The sequence below is a fragment of the Drosophila yakuba genome, chromosome 3L, assembly GCF_016746365.2.
Source record: "Drosophila yakuba strain Tai18E2 chromosome 3L, Prin_Dyak_Tai18E2_2.1, whole genome shotgun sequence".
Classification (NCBI taxonomy): Eukaryota; Metazoa; Arthropoda; class Insecta; order Diptera; family Drosophilidae; genus Drosophila; species Drosophila yakuba.
The window spans coordinates 11806831-11825895 of NC_052529.2; the positions used below are offsets into that span (position 1 = coordinate 11806831).

General features: G+C 41.7%; 6 protein-coding genes across 9 annotated transcripts; 4 read left to right on the forward strand and 2 right to left on the reverse strand.

Annotated features, from left to right (window-relative positions):
- Nucleotide 1: 1 nt before the first annotated feature.
- On the reverse strand, nt 2-8850 carry LOC6533763 (F-box only protein 32). Of its 4 annotated transcripts, none has more exons than XM_015194769.3 (5): nt 8663-8850; nt 7499-7789; nt 1423-1712; nt 1179-1360; nt 2-1105 (listed from the first exon to the last, which is right to left on the reverse strand). In XM_015194769.3, exons 2-5 carry the CDS (start codon nt 7603-7605, stop codon nt 629-631), a joined length of 1056 nt encoding a protein of 351 aa, XP_015050255.1. In that variant the 5' UTR covers nt 7606-7789; nt 8663-8850; the 3' UTR covers nt 2-628. The 4 variants fall into 4 exon arrangements, with proteins under 4 accessions (XP_015050255.1, XP_015050254.1, XP_039230169.1 ...); XM_015194768.3 differs by having other exon boundaries at nt 8647-8850; XM_039374235.2 differs by having other exon boundaries at nt 8396-8850.
- Nucleotides 8851-9220: 370 nt separating this feature from the next.
- On the forward strand, nt 9221-9872 carry LOC26535075 (cytochrome c oxidase assembly factor 3, mitochondrial). Its single transcript, XM_039374239.2, has 2 exons — nt 9221-9678; nt 9742-9872. The coding sequence occupies exon 1, from the start codon at nt 9327-9329 to the stop codon at nt 9588-9590; it is 264 nt and encodes an 87-aa protein (XP_039230173.1). The 5' UTR covers nt 9221-9326; the 3' UTR covers nt 9591-9678; nt 9742-9872.
- Nucleotides 9742-10808, forward strand: LOC26536259 (dimethyladenosine transferase 1, mitochondrial). Its single transcript, XM_039374236.2, has one exon. The coding sequence runs from the start codon at nt 9742-9744 to the stop codon at nt 10732-10734; it is 993 nt and encodes a 330-aa protein (XP_039230170.1). The 3' UTR covers nt 10735-10808.
- A 5138-nt stretch (nt 10809-15946) lies between these two features.
- On the forward strand, nt 15947-16599 carry LOC120321528 (cytochrome c oxidase assembly factor 3, mitochondrial). Its single transcript, XM_039374238.2, has 2 exons — nt 15947-16405; nt 16469-16599. The coding sequence occupies exon 1, from the start codon at nt 16054-16056 to the stop codon at nt 16315-16317; it is 264 nt and encodes an 87-aa protein (XP_039230172.1). The 5' UTR covers nt 15947-16053; the 3' UTR covers nt 16318-16405; nt 16469-16599.
- Nucleotides 16469-17535, forward strand: LOC6533764 (dimethyladenosine transferase 1, mitochondrial). Its single transcript, XM_002094432.3, has one exon. It carries the CDS (start codon nt 16469-16471, stop codon nt 17459-17461), a length of 993 nt encoding a protein of 330 aa, XP_002094468.3. The 3' UTR covers nt 17462-17535.
- On the reverse strand, nt 17489-18349 carry LOC6533765. The gene is made up of 3 exons (XM_002094433.4): nt 18188-18349; nt 17976-18116; nt 17489-17919 (listed from the first exon to the last, which is right to left on the reverse strand). Exons 1-3 carry the CDS (start codon nt 18243-18245, stop codon nt 17642-17644), a joined length of 477 nt encoding a protein of 158 aa, XP_002094469.1. The 5' UTR covers nt 18246-18349; the 3' UTR covers nt 17489-17641.
- Nucleotides 18350-19065: the final 716 nt, after the last annotated feature.

Genomic DNA, 19065 nt, shown 5'->3' on the forward strand with positions numbered 1-19065 from the left:
GTCATGCATAAAAGTGTATTTATCGTTTGTCTTAAAATGAACAAATCGGTAATTATACATACTGGTACTTTAAAAATAGTTTCTCCATACACGTTTTGCAATAATCAGTTTGACAAAAAAAATAATCGCTTATTCTCGTTTTGTGGCAGTTCGTTTTGCGTGTCCTAAATAAGTCTATAACCACTCCCCGACCTCTCAAAGATTAGCGACCCAGAATTGGACCCTGACAACTGACACGCGAGTCGATAAATATGTCTACACAACTAATAGTAATCTTCGGTCCTGCACAGGTTGTGGCTCACCGGCAGATGTGGCAATACAACAGGTTGGCAAATAACTGAACTGAAACCACGCTAAACTAGAATCTGAACCTTTACCTGGACAAACTGCAAACCAATCGAAACGAGCCTGGCGATTTACGTATAAACGTACATGTGTAGTTATAGATTAGGGATTTCGTTATCACTTTGCTTTTTCTGATCCGCTCCTCGACTATTGACTCCTTTCGTCTCCTCTCGTCTCCTCTCCAAGGGTAAAACTTTAACACACGCATAAACAACCTATCCACTGGGCCGTAAAAATACTTTCGATCTATCTCTATCTCTCTCCCTTGGTCCGATCATCCGGCTTACAACGAGAAGTACTTGAGAAACTGGGCGGGCGGAACTGGTTGGGCCAGTGCCAACTGGCCACCGGCCTCCTCAAGCCGCTGCTTGTAGTCCGGACTCTGGTCCACGATGCACGGATGTCCATCCGACGGCCAGAAGAGGCAGCAGCAGGAGCGGCACAGGGCCAGCACCTCGGCGAACTGGTAATCATCGTTGACGCCATAGGTGCGACGCAGTTGGTGATAGATCTGCTTCCAGTCCTTGATCTCGCCCATCTGCTTGAACTTGTCCAGGTCCAGGATGGTGTGTATTTGGCGCTGGTTGAAGTGGAAGCGCGTCAGTTCGCGCCAGATGCGCTGCTCGGAGACCAGCTTGGCCATGGTCTCCCAGGCCTCGGCGGCCGACTCCAGGTCCCGATGGTCGGCTATGCACAGGATGATCTCCCGCACACACTCCTCCGGCAGTTCGTGCAGTTTTGGCTTGGCCTCCGGATCGGGCTGGAATACAAGAAGATGGAGATAATGAGTATGATCGAAATTCAGATTGTATTCCAAGGACATTGGTTCTTACCTCGCGGATTTCGATCTGGCTGGCGACGCGCTGGATGCGCTTGATGGTGGCCATGTGCTCCTTCCACAGGTACGTGCTGCCCAGCGGCTTGCCCCAGCACTTCTGGTTCTCCTGGCTGACGATGTGCTCCAGCTTCAGGGCCAGGCCGCGCAGCACATTCGGATGCTGCTGGCTGTCATTCACTGTGCAAACGAAAGTTATCATTAGTTATGAATACTAAATGCTTTGAATATAGTTGGCTTACCATGGGAAGCCACCTCCTCGACCATTTGGAGCAGCTGGCGCTGAGCACTGCCTGGCAGACTGGCAATGCCCTTGTTGGACACGAGCAGCAGGAAGGCGCATATGTAGTGGAACCTCTTGCGATCCCGCACGGATCGCCTGAAGTCCAGACGCTTCACAGCCTCGCTGAGCCCATTAAATCCGGCTATCTCTCTGGTACACCGGATGGTGATGTGGTAATGCGGCGGCATCACCGCCTCCTCCTCCGAACTGTCGCTGTCCTGGTAGCTGCTGCTGCCCTCCGAGTGGTGCCTGCAATTGGAAATTATGTATAAATTAGTTCCTTGGATTTAGCATAATCATCTAAGTAAAATTGTGCTCTTCAGAGGGTGTAAGTCTTTGAATTTGTGTAATTCCATGTTTTTAATTTTTAGTGTAATTGCAGTCACTGTCAATGCAACATTTCGGAAGTGATTCGGTCCAACTCCATGGCACTCCCCACAACTTGGGGCACCATCCGGTTTGGCCAGTTGTGTGTTATGCCAACTCTTGTGCTGCAATTGCAGTGCAACATTTGGATTTGGTCGGCTTACAAGTGTTAAACGCTTGTGAGCCGCTTTTCAAGAGGCGGAAGCTGGCCAAATTTCCCACCATCTGATTCACGGCCCTGTCCGGTTATTAAATTAAGCAATTCGGAGAGGAAACCCAGCAGAGTGTCAAGTTTTTAGCCATGTTTAATGCAATTACAAGTGGTGGGTCGCGTAATTTGTGAAATTGTACACATTTGCAATTCAATTTCGAACAGAGTTAGTTGTCACTTGGGAGCCATAAGGAAATTATGCCGTTTAGAAAATGTGTTTTTTGTGAATATTGAATTATGTATAGGATATATGTATCTATTTAATATACAATTCAATATGTTGTGCTTTACAATTTAATGTTCTGCTTTACAATTCAATATGTTCTGCTTTACCATGACTTCATTTTCTCTGTATTATCTTCCATATCGATTTTTGTTGTTGAGTAGAATGCACTCAATGTGCTGGTAGCTATCAATTTCCCAGACAGATCCGACTTGAAATGCCATTAAGCAGAGCGAAACCCATTAACGACCTTGAAAATCGACATTTGCAGCATTTGAAAGTTGGGAAAAAGTCCGGGCTAAGGAAATGTAATTACTAGGCAATTAAGGGGGAAAACTTCAATTAGACAAAGTGCAGTCCGCAGAGACGAGCACAGTTTGACCCAGTTTTGGGGCAAATCAAAAACAATTCAAAAACAATTTTGCGGCACCCAAGGACAGGACGTGTCCTCGCCGAATCCACAACCGCAAATGGTCAAGGCGCATCGATTTGGCTGATGCGTGTTTTCAGGTGCTGGTCGTCCTGGTCATGGGTATCCTTCTCGCAGGCGGAGTAAATTTAATTCCGCCCCAGAATTGGTACCGTAATCAGTGGTAATCCACTCACGTTTCCACCAGAAGCTGCGACTGAAGATGCTCCAAGGAGGGCAACAATCAAAGTGGGACGCCCAACGGAAAAACTAGAAAGGAAAACGCACAAAAGCTCCTCGCCAGCTGCTGGGCGAGTCTAGAGTCGAAAGTCGAGAGTCGGGTGTCGAGAGCCGAGAACCATCGTTAGGTTGGATTGGGTTGGCCTGGGTTGGGTTGGCCTGGTCCAAAGTAGGTCACCGCTTTTATTGGCCAACATTTCGTATACGTAATGGGGGAATGCTGATGTGCATTGTACACCCATGTGTTGCTGCTATGATCTGTTATTGTTATGGTTGTCTTTTCTAACTTTGGCACTGCATTTTCGCATTTGAGTGACATAGTGGAATGTTGGATTCAAAACCCATTCGACTGACTATTATACGCAAAATGGGTAAAAGTCTATAATTTATACTTGTAGATTAAATCATTTGTACAGATAACTTCAAATCGACTGATTCGAATCGCATTACTCATGTTTGATAAAAGAAACAAAGAAATTCAGACCGACCATCCCAGCCAACACTTTATTATTGTAATTTTCAACGCCAATTATTGTCTTTTGATTATTTTTTTGTTGTTGCGCTTTCTCGTCGGCTTGCTCGAAATTCGTGAGGTTGTCGCTGCCTGGCTGTGTTTTAGATAAATGTGCAATTACATATCCGTGGATCTGTTTAAAAATAGTCGACGAACAATGAAATTGTTGCGCTTGCACGGGCCGCGGCTCTTGCTCCCTGGATTCCTCCTTCTCCGAATCCGCAGATACCTCCTCTCTGGCGCAGATGGAGATGGAAAACTCCGGCCCTGCCCACCAGCCATCATCCAGGCAACAGGCAACAGCCAACAGACCAAATCCACGGCCGACGACCACGTGAATCATATAAATCACTCAACGACGTCACCATCAAGCGTTCGTTTACCTTTCTCCAAGCGAATTAAACAAATGAATCGGAGTGCGGGGCCCTTTTGAGTGACTGGCAGAGTGGCAGGCGCAGCGGGAAAAACTACGAGCTGCAGCGGAAAATTGCTTTTCTATTTATACGCCAGTGACCTTTTTCGACATAAATAATTGGAAACGGAGTTGAGGACCAGCGAAGCAGCCGGAAAGCGCTTCGAATGCTTCTAAATTTAGGCTCAGAAGTTGCAGGAAATCAGCACCGTCTCATTGGGAATGGAAATCTTTGGTCGCAATAGATATAATTGGGTTGAGTTGAGCATGTGGTTCGGTTGCATTTTATGGCAGAAACGCAGTAAAAATAATTGAAGTAATTAAAAGTTTGTGTTTTAATAGCAGAAAGCAGCGCTCTTTAAAACTAAAAAAATATATTAAAAGCGTGCATATGAAAAATATAAAGAGAAACTTAACTGAGTTTGGTATCGTTAAGTTTAATAACGCCTTGAAAAATTTGATTTCTTCATTTGAAAATCATTTATTATAATTATTTTTATATTTAAATGCCTAGCATAACACCCAGCCACTAGTTGTTAGTATAGTTCAGAAATAAAACTTTTTAAAAACTTTTTACATTTTTAAATAGATTTCAACTTTTGGAAACTGCAATTCTCCTGCGCGAATTTCAAGTCAATTAATCATAACAATTTTTCCACTCATATGTGGGGCCATTTTTCGCGACCTCATGCATCTTGATCGAGTGGAAAAGCACAGCAAAGAAAAATGAAAATGGTCGGGAAAATCGATCAAATGGCAGCCGGGCGATCGTTGGCTGGTCCACAGATGTGCAGCGAAGAGTGCAGTGAAAGTGGGTCCGATTCCGACTTGGATTTGTGTTTGGATTTGGACTCCGACTTGGAGTGGAGACCACGTCCGTGTGTGCACTTTGGAATCGCTTTTCCATGCAATCTGGCATTTCTAATTATTATTTTCAGGCATTATCTAATGGGTTCAGTGCCGGGCGACGACCATTTGAATTTTTAATTGACCAGAAAGAAAGTTGGGTAATGCTCAAAACGAGTGCTTAACACGGTTACGAAATGGACACGCAAGTTCGTCGATAAAGCGGGTAAAAGCGTTTCAAAATATCTAGGAAATCTGTATTGTAATACAATTCAAGTCGATTTCAGTCACGTAAGGCTTGAAAAATGTAAATGCTCTACTTCCCGAATTATGATCAGCTGAATTCAGCTAAACGTGCAGTTTCGAAATGTTCGTAGTTGTCGAAATCAAAACCTTGAGATGCTGATTAGAAGGCATTACCAAACCGCTTGATTTTGAACTCTCCAAGTTTATTTTGAGATAAGCCGCGGAGTTACATAACACAGAGCATCGTAAAAACTACTAAAATAACACACACGCAGAATATGTCAGGAAGAAGTAGTGGGAACTTGAAGTGCACTTTTGACAACCCATAAAGAACGCACCCAAATCCATGGAGGGCGATTATTTTTGGATTTCGAGTAGTCGTAAATGGGAGAAATGCGGAAATAGCGCCACTCGTGATCTAGTCGAAAACTAAAGCACTTTGTATATAACTATAGTACTATGCTACCCATAAAATTGAAACCAATCTGTATTCTGCCCTAATCTGGATACGCAAGTCTCATAAATTTGATCTAAATATATAGCTACATATATAGGCATTAACATAATTTCAATAGAAAATCTATGGCTTCTGTTTTCCGTTCCATTCTTGCGACTGCAGTTGCATGAAAAATGTAGTCGCCAGGAACTTGAAAGTGTTCCAAAATTAGAAATGCATCCAAGGTGGGCACCCAAATGCATAATAAGGGCCATTGGAAAAACTTTAAGTGGCGGGCAGACGGCGGAGTATCAGCCTTGGCAACTCCAAAACCCCAAGGAACTGGTAGCTAACCATTCACTCGCCAACCGTAGGCGGGAAACTCGGCCAAGTTTAGGCCAAACTATGGGATTGTGAGAGAGCTTGCAAACGCCACCAAAAGCTCAAGGTTCCGCACCGCCCACTTTCGACCTCCCAACTCCCCATTTCCGCCCAACTTCCCCCTCGAATCGATTTGGTGTATGCCAGTCATCAAATGGGCATTTTCAATAAATAAAAGCATATTGAATATCCATCATCTTGTCAAATTAAAAATGCATTAAAGTATCTCAAAGTAGGTATATAAGGGTATAGCAGAAAGTATCTGTTGAATTCAAGGTATGAGGTTTTTGCATACCCCATTTCCACTCTCACCATCGCCATCCATTGTCTTAATGTTTGTAAAACTTTTTGCTCCACTCGCAGTTTCCAATTGCATACGAGCGGACAATAGCAATCAATCAAATGGGCAATCGATCAGATAACTGAGATACTTGTACAGCCCAGCCAAGCTAGCTAGTAGCTACCCATGGAACCACTCTAGATACGGATATCGGTGGAACGGAACTTCTGCTGCTTTCACAGCCAATTGCAGTGACTCACCGGATCAAATGGTGCTTTTCCATTGGAACAGGCCACTACAATCACTAGATACTCCATTGCGATTTGGAGAACTCTAAACGTGGCTCTTCAGGGGCATTTAACATATAACACCTTTAAATATGCATGTATTGTCACAAAATTCGATGGTGTTTTGCTGCCCGGGGCTTCAGTTTGAGAAATCATCGATTTGGCCAGCGAAGGGAAGTGGGTTCCATTGTCTGAGCCACAACAATTATTCGCCAGTTCGCTTTGGCCAACTTCAATGGCACCACTGGGTATTGGACCCAAACGCAGGTCTATTAAACTGAATGATTTAAAGATTTCGATAGCGGCAGTGAAACTGCCAGACAATGTGACTACTGATTGTCAATATTAGCTTTAAGGTTTAACGATAAGGAAACGCATATGAGCCAACTTCACAAATATATGACTGTTAAATATGGGGATACTAGAAAAGTCATCAAAAGGGTGTCGAGCACTAATCAGTTCAAGGCAAACTTTTATCTTTGACGAGATTAGATTATATTTCTGCAAGGTGTTTTTGCATTAACAACCTTGATTTGCGTTAAAACATAAACAATCCGTTTCCGAAATCTAGCCGACATCAGTGACGATACGGAAACAAGACCTTTGCTCTAATGTGTAGAATACTTTTTGTTAACAGAAACGTGACTTGAAACTGTGACTAACCAATTTCAAGTACCTACTGAATGCGATTGAATAATGCTTAAATCGATACATATTTTTAAAACGCACTTTTGTACAATAGGTACATTAGTTTGCTATAAATAAATCGTATATCTGATCGCGCTTGCCATAAAACTAATAGTCTTTGAATTGTCCGAGTGAAAAGTTACAAACAGATGCCCAAAGAAGGAGCGATGAACGAAAGTGCAGTTTCTATCACATCATATTATTATCATCTACATGGCGTAATTAATGACATAGAACCATGTATCTGTGAGAGTTTTTCTCGGAAGATAAAAAGCATGGGGCTCACGTACATTAATAATAGCACTATTATATCTATTTCTTTGATATTAAGTAGATTGGGAAATGAATTCGGACTGCATGACAAACGTTTAGGAAATGCAAATTGTGCGTTTAGTTTCCACAGCCCCTGAAGACATTTCCATAGTTGGGAAACCGCCAATCGAATGTCTTTTGAAGAAGCTGCCCAGTGGCCGCCCATGAAAATGTTGTAAGCTTACCGCTTCCGCTTGCCGCCGCACTCGAGCACCTTGGAACGCTCCCAGCCGCCGTCGGTTTTGATCCAAGTTTCGCCCGGAGATCGAAAATCTTTCGAAATGAACGCCATCGTTTGTGGATCTGGATTTGGATCTGAATCTGAATCTGGATGCGGAATGGGTTGCCTTTGTCTTGTTGCACTAATTTCCCGAACGATCGCTTTATTGTTTTTCGCGTGAGATTGTAGATTTGTATTGTTTGTTTACTTTTTACTGCCTAAGCGGACGGCGGTTGACGAAACGCGTTTGATTTAGCTGCAAGAGGGAATTTCATAATTAATGGCAATTTGAAAAAAAAAGAAAAAAAAAAGGGAAAATACAAATTATTTACGTTTTTTAACATTTCCTGTGAACACAATTGCAAATACCTAATCTAACATTTAGGGTTAAGAAACCTACTGGTGTGTAAAAGTGACAAATAAACGAAGGAGTTCTTTTTCAAGAGAAAAAATCATTATTATTCTGATTAATTTACATTATTATATTATTGCTATATTTTTGTTAACATTTTTTGATTAAAAGTTTAGAATTACAAGAAACCGAGTTCTATAAGTCAAGTTACAGGAAAATGAAGCAGAAATAAAATTTAATATTACTATATAATAAACTATAATAAATAAGAAACAGACGCTGAACCAGAAAAGCAAAACAAAATAAAAACAAAAGTTAGTCCATAAAAGGCGAAAACAGCGGAGAAACAGAAACAGAGAGAGAGAGAGAGGCAGAGAGCGCGACCAGCTGTTGGGCTTCCATGGTTGTGGGCAAAGGGGAGCTATGGGGTCGCGGGGGCGGGGGGCGTTTGCCCCTCTCTTTCTGGGGCTCTGATTCGTCCGTAGGTACACAGCTGATTTCTGCAATTACGCGTTTGTTTTGCCTTTGTTGTTATTGGCTGTAAGTTTTTCAGAGCCGTTTTCCCAGCACGCAACCGAATTTATACTTTCATTTCCGCATTTCAAAGTCATCGCCGTGGCTCTCGTTACCACATCCACATTGGGCTTAGGAATCACTGAACTCACGGATCTACGTACGTACGTACGTACTCTTGTGAAAATGGGGCACGTTCTGGTATTGCGGAAAACGCAGTTTTCCCCCCTCAAGCTCTAATTACGCACTTTGCAACGCAATTACCGAGAAATTGCTGTGGCTGACTTGCAGGCAAGTAGTGGCGCACTGTGCCTGGAAAAGCGCTTTTCACTGACGCACGTCACGTCGCACTCGAGCCACCAACGAAAGTGAACTGCCAATTCCGCAGGGCCCCCAAATCGAGGAAAACTAAACTAAGCACTCGTTGTAACGGACGCAAACGCGCAGCTCGCGCTAGAGTGACCGTACACGGGGGCGCCAAAAAATACCACGCAGCCACGCTGCGTTAGTGCTGCCGGATCGCGGCAAAAGGATGCTTAAAGAAATAACAAAATCCTTCCTATATTAAATGTAAAACGCGTATTAATTTAAAAATGTCTCATTTCTAAAAAAATTAAGATTCTTTAAATATCTATTCTTAATACTGCTCTTGTCACAAAGAGTACATTTTATATTTTATCTAATTAAATAAAACTATCATAGTGTAATGTTCTATATCACATTTGTTTATAACACACTTGAAATAATAATGCAATATAACGGTGCAAGCAGGCTGTAAACTTTACAGTGTAAAGCCTTGTGAATTTAGTCAGTGTGACCCTTTGTTCCAACTAACGGTCAGCTGCGGCCACACTATTGCTCTGCGACAGATTTCATAATTCTCAAGTCAGCGAGGAAAGCACAAAAACTTCGTTTAGGAGCGTTTATAATGTCGGCGTCGGAGCAGGGACCTAAGATCAAGTACGGGGAAAGCGCTCCGAAGCTGGACAAGGCGCAGCTGCAGTTCATGAAGCTGATCGAGGAGCAGAACCTGGACCGCGTGCAAAAACTGAAGCGCATCCGCCGCAATAATCTTCTGACTGCCGGCGCTTTGGGTGTCTCCGTTTTGGCCATCTACGGCTACTCCATCTTTTCGGTGCAGCAGGAGAAGTTCCTGGACGACTTCGAGGAGCCCAAGAAGGTGTCCTCCTAGCTTCTGTCCGCGTTAGTTATCCGTAGTTCGTAAGCGTTTTCTTCATTTTACAACAGTTTTACACTTTTTGAAGTCGTTGCACAACAGGGTGAGTCTGGATATCAGCAGAATCCGTCCAATTTTGTATTAGTTGTATATGATATTCTTACAGATGGCCCAAGCTAGTGCCCGTGTGCTTCAGAGCGGCATGCGCCTGCCTCCAATGCCCACAATTCGGGAGCTGGTGAAGCTCTACAGGCTACAGGCCCGAAAACAACTAAGCCAGAACTTTCTCATGGACGAGCGGCTGACGGACAAGATAGTCAAGTCGGCGGGACGCATCGATCCCAGAGATTTAGTTCTAGAGGTCGGTCCCGGGCCGGGCGGTATTACCCGTTCTATTCTGCGGCGGCACCCACAGCGACTGCTACTTGTGGAGAAGGATCCGCGCTTTGGCGAAACACTGCAGTTGCTCAAGGAGTGCGCTAGTCCACTAAACATCCAGTTCGATATCCACTATGATGACATCTTGCGCTTTAACATGGAGCAGCACATCCCGGACACCTCACAGCGTATTCATCTGATTGGAAATCTGCCGTTCGCCATATCCACTCGACTGTTGATCAATTGGCTAGAGGATTTGTCTTGCAGGCGTGGTGCTTTCCGGCGCATCGACACCTGTATGACTCTGACCTTCCAGAAAGAGGTGGCCGATCGAATTTGTGCCCCTGTAGGCGGCGAACAGCGCTGCCGGCTGTCGGTGATGTCGCAGGTGTGGACAGAACCCGTCATGAAGTTCACCATACCGGGCAAAGCGTTCGTTCCAAAGCCACAGGTGGATGTGGGCGTCGTCAAGCTAATTCCCCTAAAGCGCCCAAAGACGCAATTGCCGTTTCCCCTAGTTGAGCGCGTGGTGCGTCACATCTTTAGCATGCGACAAAAGTACTGTCGGCGGGGCTTTGGAACCCTTCTTCCTCCTGAAGATCGCGAGGATGTAACGCAAAAGCTATTCCAGCGCGCCGAGGTACAGGATACGCTGCGTTCCTTTGAACTCACGGTTGAGCAGTGTTTGCGGTTGGCCGAAGTCTATTCGGAACATCTGGTGACGCGACCCGAGGTGGCTGCCTATGATTACCGAGCGCCCAAGAATGCGGAGGTCCTTTAAAGCAACGATTTCACTCCTGTTTATAAATATGGTAAAATGTATTTAATTAGTTGAGTAAACACAAGACTCTAAAAGCTGTAGTCATGTCAAAAAGTTGTACAAAAAGGACGGAATGTAAGACGAGATTCGTTATATTGGAGACTTCTTAGATGTAATTCCGGAAGCACAACGAACGGTAGAGTACGTAAAATCAAAAATAAAAGAAAAAAGTTTAAACAGAGGTCCAGTGGACAAACAAAATAACGTAAGCACATTTAACACCAAAACTAAAAAAGAATGCTATGTGTGTGGCAAAACAGGTCATATTCAGAGGGACTGCTGGCATGCTGAGCAAAATGCGAGAGGCGAAAATAAACAACAACAACAATTCAACAGGCGATATCAGAATACGAATCAAAGAGGCGGCCGAGGCAGAGGTCAACATCATGGAAATGGTCGAGGACGTGGAAATTACTCAGGAGACAGGAATCAAGGAAGACAACAAGAAAACAGCGACAGCGTACAGTCATGGACAACAAGAATGATAAGAAACGAAAAATTAATAAATTGTAATAACAGCGAAAGTAACAACGAAACTACAGTAAATTGGTTATTAGATAGTGGATGCACTGATCACATTATAAACGATTGTAAACTTTTTAAGAACTGTATTAATTTGAAAAATCCTATTAATGTTAAAGTAGCCGATGGCAAACAATTGCAAGCGACCAAGATTGGAAATGTAGAAACATATTTTAGAACATACAACAATGAAAATTTGATCGATATTAAAAATGTATACTTTGTAAAAGGCATAAAACAAAATTTGCTAAGCATATCAAAGATAACTGAAAATAAATGTACAGTCGTAGCCAGAAATAATGATACAAAAATCTATAACGAAAAGAGAGAATTGCTGACAGTTGCGAGTAAAATTGATAGTTTATATAATGTAAAAAGCTTCATGCCAAAAAATAAAAGAAATGAAATATATACAAATGTAACTAAATTAACTGAAAAAGAAAAATGGCACAGGGCATTAGGCCACGTAAATTTTCAATATTTGAATAGAATTATTAAGAATAAAATGTTAGATGGTCTGCCAGATAAAATCGAGAATACCGAAATGAAATGTGCGAATTGTATACAAAGTAAAATGTCAAACGAACCATTCGAGAACAATAGAAAGAAAACTAAAGAGACATTAGAGTTAATACATACAGACTTAAACGGACCACACAGCACAACAGGTTATTGTGGGGAAAAATATTTTTTGACATTCGTTGACGATTTTAGTAAATGCGCGAGAATATATTGTATTAAAAATAAATCCGAAACTGCGAGCTGCTTAAAAGAATATGTTAATTATGTTGAAAATCAGTTCAGTAAAAAAGTAAAACAAATCCAATGCGATAACGGTAAAGAATATTTGAATAGAGAAATATTAAACTTTGTAAAGTATAAGGGAATTCAGTTAACTACATGTCCACCGTATGTACACGAATTAAACGGCGTAGCAGAAAGATATAACAGATCGGCAATGGATATTGGAAGGTGCTTAATGAGAGAAGCAAACATACATAGGCGATATTGGCCAGAAGTGATGAACACAGTAGCTTATTTAAAAAATCGAACAATCGCAAATACAGCAGTAAATAAAAGCCCATATGAAATATTTTTTGGTATAAAACCAAATGTAGAAAATTTAAAAATATACGGAAGTAGAGTTTTTGTTAGAGTTCCAGAAGTACGCAGAAAGAGTAAATGGGATAACAAATCAGAATTAGGAGTATTAGTTGGTTATAATACAAACGGATATAGAGTTTTACTAAACAATAGAGTAATAAACGCAAGACATGTTCAAGTTGTGGAAGAGAAAACAAAATTAATTTGCCTAGAGAAAAACAAGCAGAATGATAATGAAAGTGAAATAGATGAAAATGAAGAAGATGATGAAGATAACGCTAAGACAGACGAACTAAATGACACGGAAGAAGTTAATTCAAAAACTAGCGATGAAAGCGAGGGTGAGGAAAACAAAGAACATTTAACAGTGCAGAGAACATCAAATAGAAATAAAAGACCAGTAAATCTATACGGTAACCCAGTAACACATTTTATTTATATCAATTATGTAAATGCCATTGTACCAAACACGTACGAAGAGGCGATGAATAGTAATGAAAAGAAAGAATGGATCAAAGCAATGAATACAGAAATGCAATGCTTAAATAAAAATAATACATGGCAAATTGTAGAAAAACCGATAAACAAAAAGATTATAGATGTAAAATGGGTGTACAAAAAGAAAAGTGATGGGACATACAAAGCTAGACTAGTAGTAAGAGGTTTCCAACAAAGAGAACGACTAGAAAATGTATATTCACCAGTAGGAAAAATGCAAACATTAAAAATATTACTATCATATTGTTGTAAAAATGGTCTGTTTGTAAATCAGATGGATGTCGAAACAGCCTTTTTGAATGGCTATGTAAAATCAGAAGTTTATGTAAATGAACCAAAAGGTTACGAAACAGGAGAAAACAAAGTTTATAAATTAATAAAGGCATTATATGGATTAAGAGAAAGCCCAAGAGCATGGTACGAATGTTTGCATAAATATCTCGACAAATTAAATTTTATAAGAAGCAATTACGATTATTGTTTATATGTAAAAAGAAAGGATAAAGATGAAATATATATTTTAGTATTTGTAGACGACATATTGATATGCAGTAAGAACAAAACGAAAATAACTGAAATTAAAGACTGTTTAATGAACAAATTTACAATGAAAGATTTAGGAAAAATCGGAAGTTATATTGGAATAGAAATTAATTATAGTACTGAAAGTAAGAAAATGACGTTAAATCAAAAACGATATATTGAATCACTGGCAATTAAGTATAATCTGGAAAATGCTAAGCTATACGAAACTCCAATGGAAACAAACTTAAAATTAGATCAAGCAACTGAATGTGATGAGAAAATTAAATACAGAAATTTGATAGGTGAATTATTATATATAAGCGCAGGTACAAGACCAGATATATCATATTCCGTAAATTACTTAAGCAGATATCAAAGTTGTTACAATTCAACACACTATAAATACGCGCTAAGAGTATTAAAATATTTATATAAGACAAGAGATCTGAATTTAACTTTTGAAGAGAATAAGAATAATGAATTATTAGATTGTATGGTAGACTCCGATTATGCAGGAGATAATGTTGATAGAAAATCCACGACGGGATTTATAATTAGAATGTATGGAAATATAGTATATTGGAAAACACACAAACAACACGCAGTAACAAAATGTTCAACGTTTGCAGAGTACATTGCCATGTCAGAAGCAGTCACAGAAATATTATTTGTCAAAAACATGTTATGTGAAATATTTAATATTGATAACGAAAAAGCGATAAAGATTTACGAAGATAATTCAGGCGCAGTAGCCATTGCTAAATTTGGTAACTTTACAAAAAATTCGAAGCACATTGAAGTGCAGTATCATTATGTTAACGAAAATTATGAAAAAGGTATTATAGACATTGTGAAGATAGAATCAAGACTTAATATAGCAGACATGTTAACCAAAGCGTTAGACAAACAGAAATTTATACGAAATAGAGATGCTGTAAAGTTAAAGTAATGAAAGAAAATCAAGACAACAAATTTAAGAGGCGTGTTGGAATAAATGTGTATGCCTTGATATGAAATGTTAATTAGCATAAGAATGAATCAGCTGATCGCGGATAATGTAATGAAATGTAATGTAATGTTAAATAACATAATTATGTCACTTGCTCAAAGAATGTAAAACTGAATGGAAGTGCACGAAGCACAAAACAAAAGTATTAATAAATATATTCTAACTGAAATAAAGCAATCCACTTTATTATCAACATACCTAATCTAACATTTAGGGTTAAGAAACCTACTGGTGTGTAAAAGTGACAAATAAACGAAGGAGTTCTTTTTCAAGAGAAAAAATCATTATTATTCTGATTAATTTACATTATTATATTATTGCTATATTTTTGTTAACATTTTTTGATTAAAAGTTTAGAATTACAAGAAACCGAGTTCTATAAGTCAAGTTACAGGAAAATGAAGCAGAAATAAAATTTAATATTACTATATAATAAACTATAATAAATAAGAAACAGACGCTGAACCAGAAAAGCAAAACAAAATAAAAACAAAAGTTAGTCCATAAAAGGCGAAAACAGCGGAGAAACAGAAACAGAGAGAGAGAGAGAGGCAGAGAGCGCGACCAGCTGTTGGGCTTCCATGGTTGTGGGCAAAGGGGAGCTATGGGGTCGCGGGGGCGGGGGGCGTTTGCCCCTCTCTTTCTGGGGCTCTGATTCGTCCGTAGGTACACAGCTGATTTCTGCAATTACGCGTTTGTTTTGCCTTTGTTGTTATTGGCTGTAAGTTTTTCAGAGCCGTTTTCCCAGCACGCAACCGAATTTATACTTTCATTTCCGCATTTCAAAGTCATCGCCGTGGCTCTCGTTACCACATCCACATTGGGCTTAGGAATCACTGAACTCACGGATCTACGTACGTACGTACGTACTCTTGTGAAAATGGGGCACGTTCTGGTATTGCGGAAAACGCAGTTTTCCCCCCTCAAGCTCTAATTACGCACTTTGCAACGCAATTACCGAGAAATTGCTGTGGCTGACTTGCAGGCAAGTAGTGGCGCACTGTGCCTGGAAAAGCGCTTTTCACTGACGCACGTCACGTCGCACTCGAGCCACCAACGAAAGTGAACTGCCAATTCCGCAGGGCCCCCAAATCGAGGAAAACTAAACTAAGCACTCGTTGTAACGGACGCAAACGCGCAGCTCGCGCTAGAGTGACCGTACACGGGGGCGCCAAAAAATACCACGCAGCCACGCTGCGTTAGTGCTGCCGGATCGCGGCAAAAGGATGCTTAAAGAAATAACAAAATCCTTCCTATATTAAATGTAAAACGCGTATTAATTTAAAAATGTCTCATTTCTAAAAAAATTAAGATTCTTTAAATATCTATTCTTAATACTGCTCTTGTCACAAAGAGTACATTTTATATTTTATCTAATTAAATAAAACTATCATAGTGTAATGTTCTATATCACATTTGTTTATAACACACTTGAAATAATAATGCAATATAACGGTGCAAGCAGGCTGTAAACTTTACAGTGTAAAGCCTTGTGAATTTAGTCAGTGTGACCCTTTGTTCCAACTAACGGTCAGCTGCGGCCACACTATTGCTCTGCGACAGATTTCATAATTCTCAAGTCAGCGAGGAAAGCACAAAAACTTCGTTTAGGAGCGTTTATAATGTCGGCGTCGGAGCAGGGACCTAAGATCAAGTACGGGGAAAGCGCTCCGAAGCTGGACAAGGCGCAGCTGCAGTTCATGAAGCTGATCGAGGAGCAGAACCTGGACCGCGTGCAAAAACTGAAGCGCATCCGCCGCAATAATCTTCTGACTGCCGGCGCTTTGGGTGTCTCCGTTTTGGCCATCTACGGCTACTCCATCTTTTCGGTGCAGCAGGAGAAGTTCCTGGACGACTTCGAGGAGCCCAAGAAGGTGTCCTCCTAGCTTCTGTCCGCGTTAGTTATCCGTAGTTCGTAAGCGTTTTCTTCATTTTACAACAGTTTTACACTTTTTGAAGTCGTTGCACAACAGGGTGAGTCTGGATATCAGCAGAATCCGTCCAATTTTGTATTAGTTGTATATGATATTCTTACAGATGGCCCAAGCTAGTGCCCGTGTGCTTCAGAGCGGCATGCGCCTGCCTCCAATGCCCACAATTCGGGAGCTGGTGAAGCTCTACAGGCTACAGGCCCGAAAACAACTAAGCCAGAACTTTCTCATGGACGAGCGGCTGACGGACAAGATAGTCAAGTCGGCGGGACGCATCGATCCCAGAGATTTAGTTCTAGAGGTCGGTCCCGGGCCGGGCGGTATTACCCGTTCTATTCTGCGGCGGCACCCACAGCGACTGCTACTTGTGGAGAAGGATCCGCGCTTTGGCGAAACACTGCAGTTGCTCAAGGAGTGCGCTAGTCCACTAAACATCCAGTTCGATATCCACTATGATGACATCTTGCGCTTTAACATGGAGCAGCACATCCCGGACACCTCACAGCGTATTCATCTGATTGGAAATCTGCCGTTCGCCATATCCACTCGACTGTTGATCAATTGGCTAGAGGATTTGTCTTGCAGGCGTGGTGCTTTCCGGCGCATCGACACCTGTATGACTCTGACCTTCCAGAAAGAGGTGGCCGATCGAATTTGTGCCCCTGTAGGCGGCGAACAGCGCTGCCGGCTGTCGGTGATGTCGCAGGTGTGGACAGAACCCGTCATGAAGTTCACCATACCGGGCAAAGCGTTCGTTCCAAAGCCACAGGTGGATGTGGGCGTCGTCAAGCTAATTCCCCTAAAGCGCCCAAAGACGCAATTGCCGTTTCCCCTAGTTGAGCGCGTGGTGCGTCACATCTTTAGCATGCGACAAAAGTACTGTCGGCGGGGCTTTGGAACCCTTCTTCCTCCTGAAGATCGCGAGGATGTAACGCAAAAGCTATTCCAGCGCGCCGAGGTACAGGATACGCTGCGTTCCTTTGAACTCACGGTTGAGCAGTGTTTGCGGTTGGCCGAAGTCTATTCGGAACATCTGGTGACGCGACCCGAGGTGGCTGCCTATGATTACCGAGCGCCCAAGAATGCGGAGGTCCTTTAAAGCAACGATTTCACTCCTGTTTATAAATATGGTAAAATGTATTTAATTAGTTGAGTAAACACAAGACTCTAAAAGCTGTAGTCATGTCAAAAAGTTGTACAAAAAGGACGGAATGTAAGACGAGATTCGTCGTGGTAGAACGAGTTAGTAAGGCACTAAGATACTGCACTCGAATGGAGACTAGCGGAGAAGCACGGCAGTAATAATGGTGAGAAGGCCGATAACGCCGGACGTTTGCAGGCCACTGGCTCCGTTGCATCGATGGTCGAGGAAGCAGAAGCAGAACGTGGTGTCTGTGTAGTAGTCACGGCGCACGTCGTGCTCCTTGATCGTGTGGTTAACGTAGTTCGCAAGCTTTTCATCGTGGGCGGCAGGCCGACATCCTTCGTATTTGTCGGCGGGAATGTCTTTGCGGAAGCTCAGCGCGCTAAGGCAGTCACGGGTGATGGTTTCCCTGGCTGTAAGCGAGTTTCAATTGATTTTGAGGTTCGGATCACAACGGATTTCCGCTTACCGCCGCGTCGCTCCGTCAGCTTGACGCATATGTCGTCCGGTTCAGGGCAGTGCTCGCCCAGGAATCCTATTCCCCGCCAGTTGAACTTCTCCGTGCAGCCGGGCGTAGCCGAAGTGCAGCGGTAGCACCAAATTGCAGCGCCTGTCAACAAATTATTGTGAGTTATAGCACATATGTAACCACTTGATGAGAGGGTTGGAAACACTTCCTACCTTCGTGAATTAGAGCTGCCAGCAGCAGCGCTGCAATGAGATTCGTCTGGGAATGCATCTTTCGTTCAACAAAGCGGGGTTTCCTTGCAAAATAACACAAACTCACAACGTAAATAATAAAAGATACGCCCTAGAGAGTAGTGTGACCGCAGGTTAGTCAATCAAAATTACCGTGTGGCTCAGCAAAAAGTATACCATAAAAAAATCACAAGTGGGACTGCACAAATATACTAAATAAGTGTTGGTCAACAAAACGTGGGAGAATTTGGCGCGAATTCGAAATATTTAAATTTCATACAGTTATTTTTGTACGTCAAAATGCATTACGAAAATCAATTTAAAGTTAATTATCTAATATGAAGTGTTAAATATTTAATATTTGAAAATAATAATAATATAGGACTTACATTGAAGCTAAAAATTCATACTGTAATTGGCCGTAAAAAATCTTATTGTTGTACTTTCATATAATAAGCTAATGGTTCATTTAAGATGTATTAAAGCACAGAACCTATTAAAAATGAAACGTTTACCATATTAAGTGGCCAGCTGGCAATAGCTTTCTTTATTGGTTTAAAAAGTTGAAGTTCAACTTCTATTTTTGTAACATCCGCAGATGGCCACTTCAATTGCTAAAACCGCGGCATTTCCTGTTGGGTCTCATAAACCGGGCTATAAACTTAGCATTCGCATCAGGCGCAAAGTCGGTAAACCGTTGGACTCTCCGAGCAATAAACTTTTGATCGTATTTGGATCTCCGCTGCGGATCGTTTCACATGCGGCATGTGCGATGTTTGCCCAACGAGTCGTCCGCAGATGAGTCAGCCGGCTATAATCTCGTGGATTATTGACAAAGTCCAAAAATCCAAAAAAAGAAG

Bases quoted from the DNA above. Each gene is read 5' to 3' on its own strand.
- LOC6533763 (XM_015194769.3), bottom strand. From the start codon at position 7,605: ATGGCGTTCATTTCGAAAGATTTTCGATCTCCGGGCGAAACTTGGATC. The intron at 1,713-7,498 runs GTAAGCTTACAA...TTCCAATTGCAG, and splicing joins TGCGGCGGCAAGCGGAAGCG to GCACCACTCGGAGGGCAGCA. The intron at 1,361-1,422 runs GTAAGCCAACTA...TCGTTTGCACAG, and splicing joins CGAGGAGGTGGCTTCCCATG to TGAATGACAGCCAGCAGCAT.
- LOC26535075 (XM_039374239.2), top strand. From the start codon at position 9,327: ATGTCGGCGTCGGAGCAGGGACCTAAGATCAAGTACGGGGAAAGCGCT.
- LOC26536259 (XM_039374236.2), top strand. From the start codon at position 9,742: ATGGCCCAAGCTAGTGCCCGTGTGCTTCAGAGCGGCATGCGCCTGCCT.
- LOC120321528 (XM_039374238.2), top strand. From the start codon at position 16,054: ATGTCGGCGTCGGAGCAGGGACCTAAGATCAAGTACGGGGAAAGCGCT.
- LOC6533764 (XM_002094432.3), top strand. From the start codon at position 16,469: ATGGCCCAAGCTAGTGCCCGTGTGCTTCAGAGCGGCATGCGCCTGCCT.
- LOC6533765 (XM_002094433.4), bottom strand. From the start codon at position 18,245: ATGCATTCCCAGACGAATCTCATTGCAGCGCTGCTGCTGGCAGCTCTA. The intron at 18,117-18,187 runs GTAGGAAGTGTT...ATTTGTTGACAG, and splicing joins GGCAGCTCTAATTCACGAAG to GCGCTGCAATTTGGTGCTAC. The intron at 17,920-17,975 runs GTAAGCGGAAAT...ACTCGCTTACAG, and splicing joins GCTGACGGAGCGACGCGGCG to CCAGGGAAACCATCACCCGT.